Source organism: Anarhichas minor, unplaced genomic scaffold (assembly GCF_050575085.1).
Source record: "Anarhichas minor isolate MPS153535 unplaced genomic scaffold, ASM5057508v1 ptg000003l, whole genome shotgun sequence".
Lineage (NCBI taxonomy): Eukaryota > Metazoa > Chordata > Actinopteri > Perciformes > Anarhichadidae > Anarhichas > Anarhichas minor.
The window spans coordinates 13,032,524-13,047,649 of record NW_027466449.1 but is presented as its reverse complement, the minus strand read 5'-3'; the positions used below and the strand labels follow the sequence as shown (position 1 = coordinate 13,047,649).

At 42.5% G+C, this 15,126-nt stretch overlaps 1 protein-coding gene across 1 annotated transcript; it reads left to right on the top strand.

The window, feature by feature from the left end:
• Positions 1–1,401: 1,401 nt before the first annotated feature.
• On the top strand, positions 1,402–6,861 carry scrt2 (scratch family zinc finger 2). The gene is made up of 2 exons (XM_076091917.1): positions 1,402–2,620; positions 6,062–6,861. Exons 1-2 carry the CDS (start codon positions 2,458–2,460, stop codon positions 6,859–6,861), a joined length of 963 nt encoding a protein of 320 aa, XP_075948032.1. The 5' UTR covers positions 1,402–2,457.
• The last annotated feature ends 8,265 nt before the right edge of the window (positions 6,862–15,126 follow it).

Genomic DNA, 15,126 nt, shown 5'->3' with positions numbered 1-15,126 from the left:
ACTGTCCCCCTGACCTCCTTCGTCCTTGCCTCTGCTCTACACGCTTGGCTCAGCGACAGCACTGTGAACCTGTGCTGTAATGTACAGTCACATACGTGTGATAAATCCTGAGCACGCTGATTTAACAACTTCCCCTCTTGAAGCCTGCCACGACCGAGCTGCAGGGTCACCGTTGGTGGCGGGGAGGATTTAGAGCGACCCGGTCCAGGGGGCACACCTGAACGTCTGGCGGGATCTACGGCACCTCTGAACATTCAAACACAAACCACGATCAACATGGAAATACACAACATGTTAAATCAGGTAGAAGATGAGCCTTTCATCTTTGACCAACAAGAATAACGGTTTTGGGATGTAATTCTTATTTACCAGGGGATCTACAAGTGGTCTTCATTTTTTGTTGTTAACACTGGAAACATGTTCTTTTGAGGCCAAATGTGACTTTTGATAAAGCAACTAAAAAAATGAATTATAATGAATATCGGAGACTCATCTAACAGCACTAACGTAAACAGTAAGGTTTTGTGAATGAAAATAAATTGATGTAAAATGTTAGCGATGTTGAAACAGTCTATTAACTGATTTGTAGATTGCCAGAAAATGAATTATCGACAATAATTTTGATAATTGATTTACTAATTAGTGCTCTCTGGTTACAGATTGACAAATAAGAGGATATATTCTGTTTTTGTCCGTTTTATTTGATTGTACATTTAATATCTTTGGGTTTTGAGAACTGTTGGATGCACAAAATCAAGCAATTGAAAGGCGTTTTCACTATAGACTTAACAATAAATAATAACCAACTGTAAGCTTTTCCAGATATCACGAACACGATTATTTGAAAAATAATTGCTAGAATGGAGAATTTCCTCCTCCAGAGCTTTTCCTATAAAGATGACTTCACGACCACCATCACTGCTCCAACACACAACAGCAACAGAATAGAAACAGAATATAGATCATACTAGATCTGCACTTCTTTCTGATGCCTCCACTGATTGTATGTGTGATGTAACAGAAATAGAAGCAATACTTCTCATTTAACAGTCATAATAAAAGTACTGCTGTGATACTTTAATTAATCCAACAAGTGATGTGACACAAGTGTTTCCTGTTGATATTGAATCAAACAGGTACTTTTCCGTTTCACTTGAAAACAATCCTGCTGCTTTTAGAAACGATACCCACAGATTCAATTTCCTGCGTAAATATTTCAATTAAATTAATTCTAACAAGAGAACGACGCATGTTGAGCTCTTATGGTGAAGATACAATGCATAATGTGACATCAAATGAGCGAGCTAACAAGTCCACACCAATGCAAACCAACCCAGATACATCCAGCCAATTTCGGCGAGTACGGATCTAATTCTGGATTTCACCCTAATCAAAAAAGATGTAATTAATTAATCAGATAATTCACTGCCACGCATGGCAGGACGCACATCTGTGCAGCGGTAATGGGGAGGGAGAGAGAGAGAGAGACGAGTAGAGCAATGCAGCACTAGTACTTCCCCCGAAGCCCGCTCGTCATCAGTGCTGGAATCCAGTGCAGACATAAAGAAATAAATAAAAAAAGAAGGTCCAGCACCTCGCAGACGCTCCGATGACCTCTCCTGTACTGTACGTGTGCTCTCAGCATGCGAGTGCAGCGCAGTGTGACCGACGGACGGACACCTTTGAGGCCGTTTGAGGTAACAGAGATGACATGAGGGAGGCAGCGCCAGTTACAAGGCAAACATAAACTGTGCCACTTCATCTGAAAACAATGGGGGACAGGACACCGAGTGTGCTCTCATCCACATCTCCATTGTCTGCCCTCCTCTTTTACTCCTCCTCCGAGCATAAGCGGGGGGAAAGAGGGGGGGGTAGAAGGGGGGGGCAGCAGTGGGGGTCTGCCTGTGTTCTTTCTCCTCTGTCTGTGTGCGAATGCACAGACGGTTCAGTAGTAATTTGATGTGTGTCCCCGGGGACATTTGATGGATTAAAGCTAAGCAGCTCCATTTCGCAGCACCACCTGATCTTCCACTGCCTGTGCCCCATATAAAGGCTGGCGTGATTGCTGATCTCAGCTAGTCTGACAGTCTCTCTCTCTCCCTCCTCTCTCTGTCTGTCTCCATCTCTTCTCTTCCTCACTGGTCCCTTAAGCCTGCCGCATCACAGGAGCTATCCAGTGCTGAACAGGATCGCTTTTATTTTTTTATTTTTTTATTTTTCTGGGGGAAGCTGGGGGAGCCAGAGAGTATCACACAGCATTTTGCCGTCAGCCTTGTTCTCCACTTGGTTTCCATTTTCTTTCTTATCTTATGTTTTTTGGCCGTTTGTCTCCGCATTAACCGCAAGGATTACCGTCAAGCCAGATCTGCTCGCGTGCTTCCTTTCAGAGGGTCTTTCATTTTTTTTTTTTTTTTGCTCATGCGTTTTTCTCAGCTCTGTGTTTTTATCCATTGAAACATGCCACGCTCATTTTTGGTGAAGAAGATCAAGCTTGATGATTTCACTTCGTCCAATGTGGCCACTTCCAATCACCACCATCACCACCTGGACGACTCGTACACTTTTGCACGCTCCATCACAGACTCGGTGACCAGCCTCGGGGTTCGTCTCAGTGAGAATGGTGAGTTAACATGCCTCCAGTTAAAGATGTGCTAGCACTGCTGCCTGTAGATAGCCCCGGTGCTGATTTCAGCATGCCTGACATTTCCACACTGAGCACAGATGGCATCCTCTTTAGTTCTTGTGTCGGTGTGAGATTTTGCTCTTGTTTTAGCCGATAACATGTTCGTAGTGTGTAAATTAATGTGAGAGGTTACATGCAGCCAGCTGATTTTTTTTGCATCAATATCCTAAATAATCCTCTCCAGTGGCACCCCACCCCCATTCCCCCCCCCCGCTCCTAGACTTTTGTTTTTTGACTCCAGTGAAGGACAGACACAATTCAGGTCACAGCCGCGGATTAGCTTATGTAAATAGGGAACAAAACGTGTGTATAATCGGGAGAAGCTCCAGCTACGTATTTGTGTGACTGCACCAGCCCTGTGGTGGCTGCACACACTCAGGCTGACTATATCTGGTCATCATGTGGACTAAAAAATTCATGAATATGAGAGATGAGTATCGGATGATACATTTGTCCTTAGCTGTTATTGTCCTTGAGTTCCCATCACGGTCCGATCCTCCCTTGCCCCCCTCTTCTCCATCCAAATGGAGCATGCACAGTTTCCCCACCCCCATCGCTCCACTACATCTTTCTCTTCCTTCCGGGCATTTGGAAACTAGCAGGGGTTAGAGTTTCAGCCATGCAGGCCTATCGCCGCCACAAGAGACATCAACACACTGTACAGTAGAGCCAGGAGGGAGGCGGGGAGCTGGGCTGGAGGGGTCGCGAAGGGAAGGAGAAAAAAAAAGGGAGACAAAAGTGCTTGGGGCAGCAATGAGGCTGATCACGTGACTAGAGGTTGTACAGTAAACATGAAGAAAGTCACATAGCTGCACTGTGGTCGACACACGGACCGGCCGCACAGTCGGCTCCAGTCGGAGCTGCGAGGCGACCTTCACTTTAAGCCCGCCGCTTCCATTTTGTGGCCACGTTTAAAGGGCCATATGTGTGTCTTTGTTGTGATTTGTTCGGATGTGTTCACAGAGAGCGAGGCTTCACAGTCCACAGCTAAATGCTGTGATGATGCCCACCTGTTATTCAACCGTGTCAATAACAAGGTTCAGTGAATTTTGGGTGGTTCGGGATTAGGGGAATTAAATATGCCTGGGCTGGTTTGTGAAGTATAATGTTTTGCTGAATTGGAAATAACTAACTGGGTAAAAAACTACAGAATTAAGAAATATACATATATTTTTTTTTCTATTTCTATTTACATGCCATATTTAGTAACTTGTAGTAAATGTAGCAGATTTCCTGCTGCAAAATTTTTAATTATTATTAAATAATACGTATGTAATTATTGTCACTCTCTATTGTTCCTGGATCTATTGTTCAACACCATGAAAAATAAGGGTGACATTAAAAAGAAGCAAAAGAACGATAAGGCACTACGCTGGTGTTGACAAAAGGCATTTAATTTGAACAAAAGAATCTGTTCGTGCTGAGTCCCCCAAAAAAAAAAAAAAATGAAGGAGAAGGAAAATAAAAGAATTCACAGCGTGGCTGAAATACCTAACATCAGCACTTCTGCCGTGCCAGGAGATTTACTTTCTCCCCATTGTGGAGACATTTGACTGGAGTGTCTGTCGAACAACAAAGAGGGGTGGCTGAGAGGGTCCATTAATTACATGCTTACTTTGCATGAGAGAAACGAGCCTATGAGCTGGAAAGGCTGATACAGCGCCGGTCCTGAATGATGAGCTCCGTGTCTGACCTTGGCTTACTGAAATATAGTAAACAGCTCTGCTTGTATTGATACAGGATGTTTTCTGGGGAAATAAAAAAAACAGTGCCATGTTGTCGTACACCGTGCAGAGGCCCTTCAGCTAGATCACAGTCTATAGTGGGACTGTGAAACAGGTGGATTTAGCTCGGAATAACGGTCGAAGCTGCAGCATTTGTACATTTAATTGTAAATTGTAAGAATTTAGTACAAAAAAAAACGATGAATGGACAAATCTTTTGAAAGGAAGTGCTGCGCTCTCACACCATCTGCGTAGTTTAAAACAAGTGGACCCATGCAGTGCAGCATAATAATGAACGCACAGACCTGGTGTTTCCCTTTCACCGGGGTGTCACGGTCGTGTCTTTGACGGAGTGGGTGTGTGAACAGAAACCCTCAGGAATGGAGACGCCGTAGTGAGAGAGCACTTCAACGGATTTCCTAATGGCCTGTTTTCTTGAAGGCCCTTCAGTGTGCAGACAGGTGACCCCTCTTCACAAACAACGTGTCTCACATCATCAGGCCTCGAGCACTCTGTGCTCAATAAAACTATTGTGTGTCGCAGATACTTGCTCTGTTCCTCGCACTATTTCTATCTTCTCTAACAGCTGCACTGTTTTACATATGATAGCCTATTGATCAGTTCAAAACTTTGAATCTCATTAAAAAAAAGCAGTCAATACCTAATTTCCACCGCTTACTGCACACAGTGCTTAGGAATGGCTTTTTCTTTTCTGCAGTTATGCACTATTTCTCTCAGGAAAGGAATTTCACCACCTTTTATATTTTCACTCAACTTACATGTTCGGCTGGTAGAATATAGACCCTGGAAGCTAAACGCCTTCAGTATAAATTCAGCTCCTAAGAGTCAGAGCATAAGAATGTATTGAATTCTGTTTGGATGCAATTAGCTGCCAGCAAGCCTTTTAGCTCCTCTGGCACTGGGCTGCTTCGGAGGGAGAGGAAAGACATGAATGATGCCAACAAAAATATATCTCTCTGAAATCATGCTCTGTTAAGTTAAATCACACGCGGTGCTTTGTGCTTTGTGCTTTGCTGCATCATGCTTCAACGTGCTTCGAGAAGTAGCACGAAATCCTACAGGACGTAATTAGTTCATCTGGTCCAAAACCAAAAAATGTACGAACTAATTAAGACATAAAGAACAATCAAGTCAGACATACAACCTGTTCTTTTTTGGGTGTGTTTTCACACTAAATAATACAAAACCTGGACAAATAAGGTATATGTTAAGGTTTAGAGTTAAAACATGAAGCAAACATGGAGACAAAGAGGACTGACATACTATAAATGCAGAAAAGGAGGTCTAATGAATGAGAGTACTTTATGTGAGAGGGGCTGTAAGATGCATCTTCCTACACTGGAGACTTCTTTGATGAGCTATTATCTAGCGCTCATCCTCGCTGTAAAATTGCAACCTTCCTCAACGCAGCTGAGTGCGTCACGTTTTCCTGCATCGCTGCACTATCGTGTGCAACCTGTGAGTTCTGGGGAAAAAAAAAATGCAATTAACTCTGTGCTGCCACTCACTCTTTCACCATTTTACGAAGGGGCAATCATCCAACATGATAATCATGTAATCACCAGCATGTCACTGTGTCCTTATCCATCACAACCCCTGGCCAACTGTGTGTTTGTGTGTGTCTCTTACTCAGGCTACATCCAGGATTACATCACGCCATCTGTATACCAGGGGGAGAAGAAGATGGAGCACAAGCTGGCTTCGCCGGTGTCGGATCCCCTCTACACCCAGGTGAGCAGCGGAGAGGAGTACTGTGACCCCGACCTGAAGCAACCCGACAGCCCCCAGTCTGGCATGACGGCCAGCGGCTTCTACAGTGGTGAATCGGAGGCCCTGGCCGAGGGTTACACCATGGATGCCTTCTTCATCTCCGACGGGCGCTCGAGGCGGAAGGGGGACAGCGAGAGTCGCGAGGGCGGCTCGAGGAGCAGCAGCGCCAACGGCGGGGCTCAGGAGAGGGCGGCCGGCGGGGCCCGCCACTCCTGCAACGAGTGCGGCAAGACGTACGCCACCTCCTCCAACCTCAGCAGACACAAGCAGACTCACCGCAGCCTGGACAGCAAGATGGCCCGCAAGTGTCCCACCTGTAACAAAGTGTACGTGTCCATGCCGGCGCTGGCCATGCACATCCTCACCCACGACCTCAAGCACAAGTGCAACGTGTGCAGCAAGGCCTTCAGCCGGCCGTGGCTCCTCCAAGGTCACATGCGCTCACACACGGGGGAGAAGCCCTTTGCCTGCGCACACTGTGGCAAAGCCTTTGCTGACCGTTCAAACCTCCGCGCCCACATGCAAACACACTCTGCCTTCAAGCACTACAGATGCAAGCGCTGCAATAAGACCTTCGCTCTCAAGTCCTACCTGAACAAGCACTATGAGTCGGCTTGCTTCAAGGGCTCTGCGGACGAAGACGACTCTGGATCAGAAAACTAGCCGCGAGGAAGAAGCTACAATTTTGAACCCCTTGTTGTAGGTTCACAACCAATAACCCTGTTCACTCTGCCCTCCATGCCTTTTTTCTTCCCTTTTTTTAGAAAGCAATATTTTCACTGAGATTACGTGAAGAAACTGATTATGGCAAAGACAATTTCAAAAAGATGCTGGATTTTTTTCCCTGCACAGTAGCTAATCGTCCACAGAAACATACAATCAAACAACCTTCCCCCAAATAGAGACAGTAGATGATAGTTGGACACGATGACGCAACATGTGCTCGCACGGACGTGGGTTCATGTAAACACACTTACACACAGACATGTATGCAAATAGACACACGCACGCACGCACACACGCGCACACACACACAAACACTAATGTACACACGTGTGCACACACATACACAATTATATATGAGGCCTGGCATGTGAATTTTTATCAATGACTATAATGATATTGATATCAATAGTAATAATATTTAGATTCCTGATATTTTATAGCAAATAGTAATGAGAAAATGAAAAAAAACAAAAACATAAAAAGGACTAACAGTGTTCTTTTGTTTTTTAGAGACAAAATGACCTCTTGTATTTTTATGCTGCTTTTTATTTGCTAAGAATTGAATTCTTTTGCAACTGCCAACATGAACTTTTTATGAAAATGTGAACTATGACAGTATTTGCAAAAAAAGGGAGATCATTTTAAAAGGTGAAAAGACAAACCCCCTTTTTCCACACCAATGTTTCAATTCAACGGATGTTATTTTTCTATTTGATTTTTCTAAATTTATTTTTTTGTGCTTGTTATCCCTTGTCGAGCATCTTTGTAACTGTGGGTATTTAAAAAGAAATAAGAGGCTAATTTAAATAAGCTATACACGATCATAGGCCATAGGTCATTCAACTCAATTCTGCAAGAGCAGTGATTTTAGAACATTTAACGGGCCTGTTGAACAGGTTATCACACATCAAATTCATAGTCTCGCCCTGATGTACAGACTTGGACAGAAACACTGGGAGCCAGACCGAATGATCTGTTGTTATAAGTGCCATGTGCGGTCGACTTGTCTATAGCAATGAAAACTCTCGTTGTTCTTCCTCCACCATGGTGGCTTGCATAAACTCTGCTGCCTTTACGGTGCATCGTCCAGTCTTAAAGAGCAATCTTCCCCCCCATTGTTTGAGGTGCTCCCCCTCCGCCAGTGTTACCTCAGAGTGAAGGTATGGACTCACACACCCTCAGTTACAAAGTGACAGTCAAATGATTCTGTTTGTCTGTTTTATATGTCGCTCAAAGCTCCGCCCACGGTTTAGATGCATACCATCTATTTATCATGTAAATACTTTATTTAACTACCTATTTATCTATTTATTTATTTATTTATTCACCCTATTTTTGTGTATTTATTGAAGACTTGCTTATTTGTTCATTATCATGTATTTATTTATTGTTTATAATTTAAAAAATGAACATCCATTGACCTTGTAAGATGCTGCTGATCTTCAAAGAAAATGTTTATATGCATGAAAACTGTAGAGAGTCCATGGGACTTAGTTTTTTAAAGAGGAACAATGTACAGTACCAGTGTTAGGAGACTTCAAACGAATGAATGCAGAATTAACTTTTGTTTTCGTGGCAATAACTTTACTGACACAGCAACTGACATGTATAACAATCACAGCTGTCCTGTTTTCAGTCGATTTAGGGCAATAAAAAGAAACGATGAAAACAAAACACTAAAATACTCTCCATCTTGCTGTTTTCCAAAAGTCCACTGCATCCTTTTGACTCAAGATTTTTGGCCCTTTTCGTCTTTAAATCTCAGGCAATAAATAAATACCAGAAATGGCCGACGGTGATGTGCATGTAGACATCGCCCTGAACAAATACCGCCCGTTATATAATAAGGTAGGTGTAATCTAGTTACAACAAGGTTTCAACAGCGCAAAAGCAATAATAATAATAGTGATGCAGTAACTATGAGCAATCCTTCATACAGCGAGTCCAAACTTCCTACAGGTGTTAATCCGACTAGAAGTCTAATATTCTAGAATATAATCATTATTTCAACCGTCTCTTGTATCAAAAAGCAACAAAAACAAATCTCTTCTGGCAGCTGAAAGGCAGGCGTGATCTGACTGAAATGCTAAAAGGTTACACAACAGGATTCATATTATTCTAATTTAGGTCACTGACATAATAAAGCATTAAATTAAAAGTTACAACTGCTCCCAGATTATTCCGTGCAGTTAAAAACAGCTAAGGGAAATCTCCGAGGTGTCAAAAGAGAGAATGGATGGAGGCGTGTGCGTCTTAACCAGCACTAATGGAAAAGATCTTGTCGTGAACTGTCTTGGTAGAGAAAGTTTTTTCAAGATTGCTGTAATAAAAACGACGCGCTGTAATGCACTTCCAACTCCCCCATCATTTGTCCCTGCCTCCCCCCTCCCCCCCCCCCCCCCCGACCGGCTGTCCCCATCCCATCCCAACTGCATCTAAACAGACGCACCGGGGATGAGATGTGCTGGAGTGGGATTGGCGGAGGGTGGTGGAGTGTGGGAGGATAACAGGTGTTTGCAGACAGACTGCAGATAGGGAGCGTAATTGAGTCGGTGAGCGACCTCCAAGGGGAAGGTCAAGCACCAGCAGGCAAATGCGCCGTCAGCGATTTGCATATTCCAAATGGATGACACGATCGCAGTAGTGCTGAGCTCACCCGAAAAAACAAAACAAAAACACCAAAAACGGAGGAGAAAAGAGGAGTTTCTGGTCCGTCGATGGTCGTCTGAGCGCTGCGGCTGAATCCCTGCATGAGGGCGAACCACCTGGTGCACTTGCACAACTAACAGTTACTGTATTATTGAACTAATGCAGCATCACTTCCTACAGATCCTAGATGTTTTATTTTTTACTTTGTGACAGAGATATAATGCATCTCTCCCAAAAACCTGGGGACTGTGTTTTTAATGAGGCAGATAAAAGCCTCGAGATCATTAAAAACATCAATTGGAAACGTACCGCAGGCTTCTAAAGCTGGCAGCATCACAGGTCGTCCTCAGAGGAAATGTGAATTACAGAAAAAGATTTCTTCTAAACTTCTCAATTTAGATGTAGGGAAACATTGTTCCTCTTTGATGCTTTTTTTGTAAATATATTTGTAAATATATCACAGCAATAATATGACAATGCATGTAGACATTTAATTGCTCTTTTTCTATTCATGTTGTCTTTTATTTATTTATTTATTTTTATTAAAAAGAAAAGACAAATACAGGTACCAATTGCAGTCTGGGTGGCCATGTGAATCAGGGAGTGTCTCGATTAAAAAGCTATCTGTTGTAAGTCAGAGACAAAAAACTTCAAACTCTGTGTATTCTGAAAGATTTGATCATGTTCTGTATGATTTCTCTGTTATGTTTTCTTTTATTTATGTGCCCGGCTTGGCTGCGCAATGAAAAAGTGCCAAAAAGTATGATTTCCATGACAAAAGCCTTCAACATATGGTTGGCTGCTTGAAACCTTCCATATGGTCCTCAAAGAAAAAAACTGATTAAGATTTTCCACTTTCTTTCTTTCTCTCTCTCTCCCTCTCTCTCTCCCTCTCTCTCTTTTTCTCTCTCTCTCTCTCTCTCTCTCTCTGTCCCAGCTGAGTATGAAGAAACTTAAGCCATGGTTGCTGAAGGGTGTTTTGATTTATCTTGTTCTGCTACAATTATTAATAATGACAACAATAGCAACAATAACGTTAATAAAAACAATAGCACAAGGAATCTACAAGTCCACTCTTGTTTCTTTTCAAATTGTCAATTGTGATTTCATTGAATGCATAAAGGGTTGAACCCCCCCCCCCCCACACACACACACACACTCCTGTTCTCATAATATATATATATATATGTGTTTAATATGAAACACACTGAGAAAAATGGTGAATCTGGACTCTGTCTGGAACAGCCCTTTGTCAACATTAACACAGCGAGTAAATATAGTTATGGCTATAATGTGCCATCAGCTGGAGCCTCCTCTGTCAATGTTTGATGAATTTTACGAGCTTCGCTGTCAATTTACTAACTTTTAATTTCACCGCTACGAGGCACAACAATGCCAATATCCTTTTGTTTCTCTCAGCGGCTGAGAGCAGCGACGGTCAGAGGACCCGACAGCACCAACACGGCTCTGAATGAGAGTTCCTGAGACGTCGGCGTTATCAAAAGCAGAGGCATCTGTTCCACCACTATTAAGCCCTTCCTGGTCATTAAATTTTAATGGAACATTGATTTTATGCTGAGACTACTCTTTCTGAGTGACTCAAAAAATATGGAACGAAATAAAAATGAATCATGACAGCGGACAGGGATTATTATTCTGGGGCTTTTCTTGATTGGTTTCCAGGGAATATACAACATTTGAATTCAATCGCTCGTGTCCTTCAGTGTCCTCCAGCAGCAGCAGCATAATGAGACAGCAGGCGGAGCAGGGACTCAGAAACAAGACACTCTGCTGCACTCTCATCTCTTCAGTGTGGGAAAGCACCGATTGTTGCCGTTGTGCACTTCTATGCTTAATTATGTCGCTGAAGATAAACTAAATAAACTGTCATATCTGTATTCACATGACAAGTTTACTCAAAACCAAGTGTTGATTGTTGTGTGCGCGCAGAGCAAGCAGCTCACGGGATGTTGCAGAGCGCACATCAACATTCATGCGCGGTGCTCACTCAAACTTTACCCTGGCAGATGTTGTCCCTTATCAGATTTTATGATGAAAGTAAATAACTGATGTCATTACACGGCAATGGACTGTAAAATGGGGACCCATGCAATCCAATTACATCACCCGTGGGTGAGCCGTGCGTGTGTGTGACAACAGCAGCTCTGAGTGATCAGCCCTGCGAGGAAGGAAAGGAGACGTGGCCTTTCCTTATCCCTGCAACGCTCTGCAGCACGACGACCGCCTCCCATCGCCACACACACACATACACACACACACACACACACACACACACACACAGACTCTCGGAGCGCATCAAGTGAATTATTGAAAACAACCTGCAAAATTGAGCGCGCAACACTCCTCGCTTCAAAGATATTGACCTGAGAACACCATCATCTTCTGAGCGACTGTCTGAGAGAAGAGATAACTGCCTTCTGATGTGCTGAGGGGTTACCACAAGGTTACTGAACGGATCCACGTACAGCAGCAGATACGCAGCAGCTGAACAACACTAACTGTTGAAACAAACTGTGGAAAAATCACGCTATTTATAGAAGGAAAGTATTCTTTCAAAGTCTGAACTGCTACACTGCACAGAGAAATGATCGCTACTGCTGATGGCAGGCAACAGAAAAAAGGAATATGGAGAAAAAACTATATTTTTGGCTGTTTCAAGAAATAGATTTAAGTTGCAACTGGTGTCTTTTAGTTGCTCCCACATGACACAGCAAGCAACATGTCATTTTAGAGCTAAACTGATGAGTAAATTATTATGAATGATTTATGAAAAAACAATGAATCATTATGATGATTAACGATTTTAATCGTTTTGTTAAAAATATCTCCGTTTACAGCTTCTAAAATGTGAATATTTGCCTTTTTTTCTTTCCTTTTGTGAGTGAACTGGACATCTTTGGACAGAAGGATCGTAAAGACCATTTGTTCACTATTTACTTAAAGATCAATCAATCAATTGAGAAAATAATCTGTGGATTTGTTAGTTGCAGAGTCGTAGTATTTATACACATTCTGATCTGCTAAGCCTGCACATCTCTATGATGACAGTCGAGCTGAAACCATTAGTTGATGAATTGATTAGCCAATCAACAGATAATTAATCTGCAACACTTCTGTTGATCGATTAATCATTTCAGTCGTGTGCTGAAGCAATAACACCAAATATGTCCTGGTGCTAGCATCTCAAACGTGAATAGATGCTGCTTTTACGTCATTTAACGTGAATATAATTTGGGTTTTGGACTGTTGGTCGGACAAAACTAGACATCTGAAGACGTCACCTCGAGCTTTCAAAACTTGTGATGGCCCTTTGCAGTTTTTTTTACATTTCATAGAGTAGAAAATGCATCGGTTCATTTAGAAAAACAAAAATTGCATTCCTAGTATGGAATATATCATAAATGGGTTTCACTGTCCACTTGAAATATATGTATTGAATTCAGTATTAAAGCTTGTGTCTCTCAGTTGCTCACAGGTGACAGTGAACAACAGCTCATCTTTGTAATTAGAAAAACTATTAGTATTTAATTCGACACTTCCTGAACTGGTGACTGTGACCCTTCTCATACATCTGGCGCCATCTGTTGGCGGATCACCGACTGTCAACATTAACAACCCAACAACAACAACAAGCTTTCTATTTATTGATGATGGTACCATTGGTTCAACTGAAGAATATATTCTACAACAGGCCATTTTAATGTCTCCTCGTTATTACCAATCTGCACGCATACTGACCGAAGTCACTCAACAAGAGGATAGCAAAACCATTCGGTTCAACCAGACAGGGCCAACCAACTGTAACTGCTCCTTTAAGAGCTAACAGTTTGTCTTTTCACATTCTGCATCACAGGAGAGATGCTCATTAAAAGCGCCTCCATTCCTCACTGTTTCATCAAGTGAGACTGCCAAGCTCTTTAACTCAGTGTTCTTGATGTTTGTGCTGTTTGTGTAAAACCCATCTGTTTCCTCGTCTCTCTGTTGGCAGAGGGTCCACCTCATCCGTATGCTTCTCTTTTTGAAGTCATGTCAAAATCGCATTTTTATGCATCTAAGATATCTAACTTGTCATCAGCACTCAAGCAAAAGTCAAGGAGGGTACTCTTTAAATAGCTCCTTTTTTCTCTTCATATACAATACATGCAGGAACAAGGCTGGCAAAAGAATCACAGATGTGATATTTATCATTGGTTTCAGACATAGATAAGATCATTTTAACTTTGCTTTTGTGGCGTTTTATGCTGATATTCAAGCTGTAAAAACGTTTCTTCTGCCTTTCTTTTTAGGGTAAAGTTAATGAACGGAAATACAAATAGAAAGACAGACTGCAGCTAAATAACCTCCCTCCAAAGCACCAGTTCTCTCCCTGGGTGAGCAAAATTATATTAAAGCAGGGAAGATCATTAAAGAGAAATCCCGTTCTGGGCGACTGTACTAGAAGGAGATAGTGCAGGAAATAATTTCACAGGTCTAGGCAGCGAGAGCCACCAGTGAATAATCAACATCAGTGAACAAATCAACCACACGTTCAGCCGCAAACACAACAACATCCGCGGTTGCTAAACCGTGTCGTGATTTCAGAAACATTCATCTATCACAAAGCTATAGTTTGAAGACTGAAAACCTCCGTCACAATGATTACCACTTTAAAAGCATGTCAACGTGTTAAAAAGAAAAGAAAAGGGGGGAGGTATAAATAAATATAGCTCACTTCCCTGTCGGAAAGCTGGCAGGTAATTTTCTCCAGCTGCTCTAAGTGTGACAATCCCACAGGGACTGAAATCTAATATTAACAGCAAATCATTATGTGGGAACTGTTCTTCCATGACCCGCCGTCGTACCTGTGTGACTAACTCAATCTAAGTAATTGAGATATGCTCGCAACCAGAGTACAGTCCTGCTGTGACAGCAGAGGGTCACGCAGAGTGTAGTGGGACTCCAAACACACCTCAGCACTGCCGATGATTTACATGTCTATATGCTTTGACTGACAGGCTCTCTTCTCTTCAAGTGATGCTGGTCTCTTTTGGTGCCTGATCAAGTGTTTTTTTTTTGATTGACAGCAAAGAAGCGAGCCGAAATTGACATTGTATAAAGTGGTGAATGCCCATGGGGGGGGGGGTTGTATCGCCATACATATTTACTATAGTGTAGTTATTCAAACAGAAACACAAAGTCATGCAGCCAGCTGCACCATCCATGTCAGCATATTACAGTCTAATTGGAGTTTTTTACGCTACACTGGTGTCAACTAAATTGCTCTTTAAGGAGAAAAGAAAGTAGAAAATGTGAGGTGGCATTTGAAGCTGAGCTGTTAATGGGGAAATTATAAACAGATTGATGCTGTTACTGCAAAACTACGGCTTGACAATGAGGCGAAAGCGTTGATTACATTCACTGAAGCGCCTCAATGACACGGTGTATTTTGCTCAGTTTCATTCCACAATGATGTATAATGTACTGATACCACTGGTAATGATTACATACTATACATAGACCTCCTTCATGTTGTCAATGATCCCCGTGTGACCA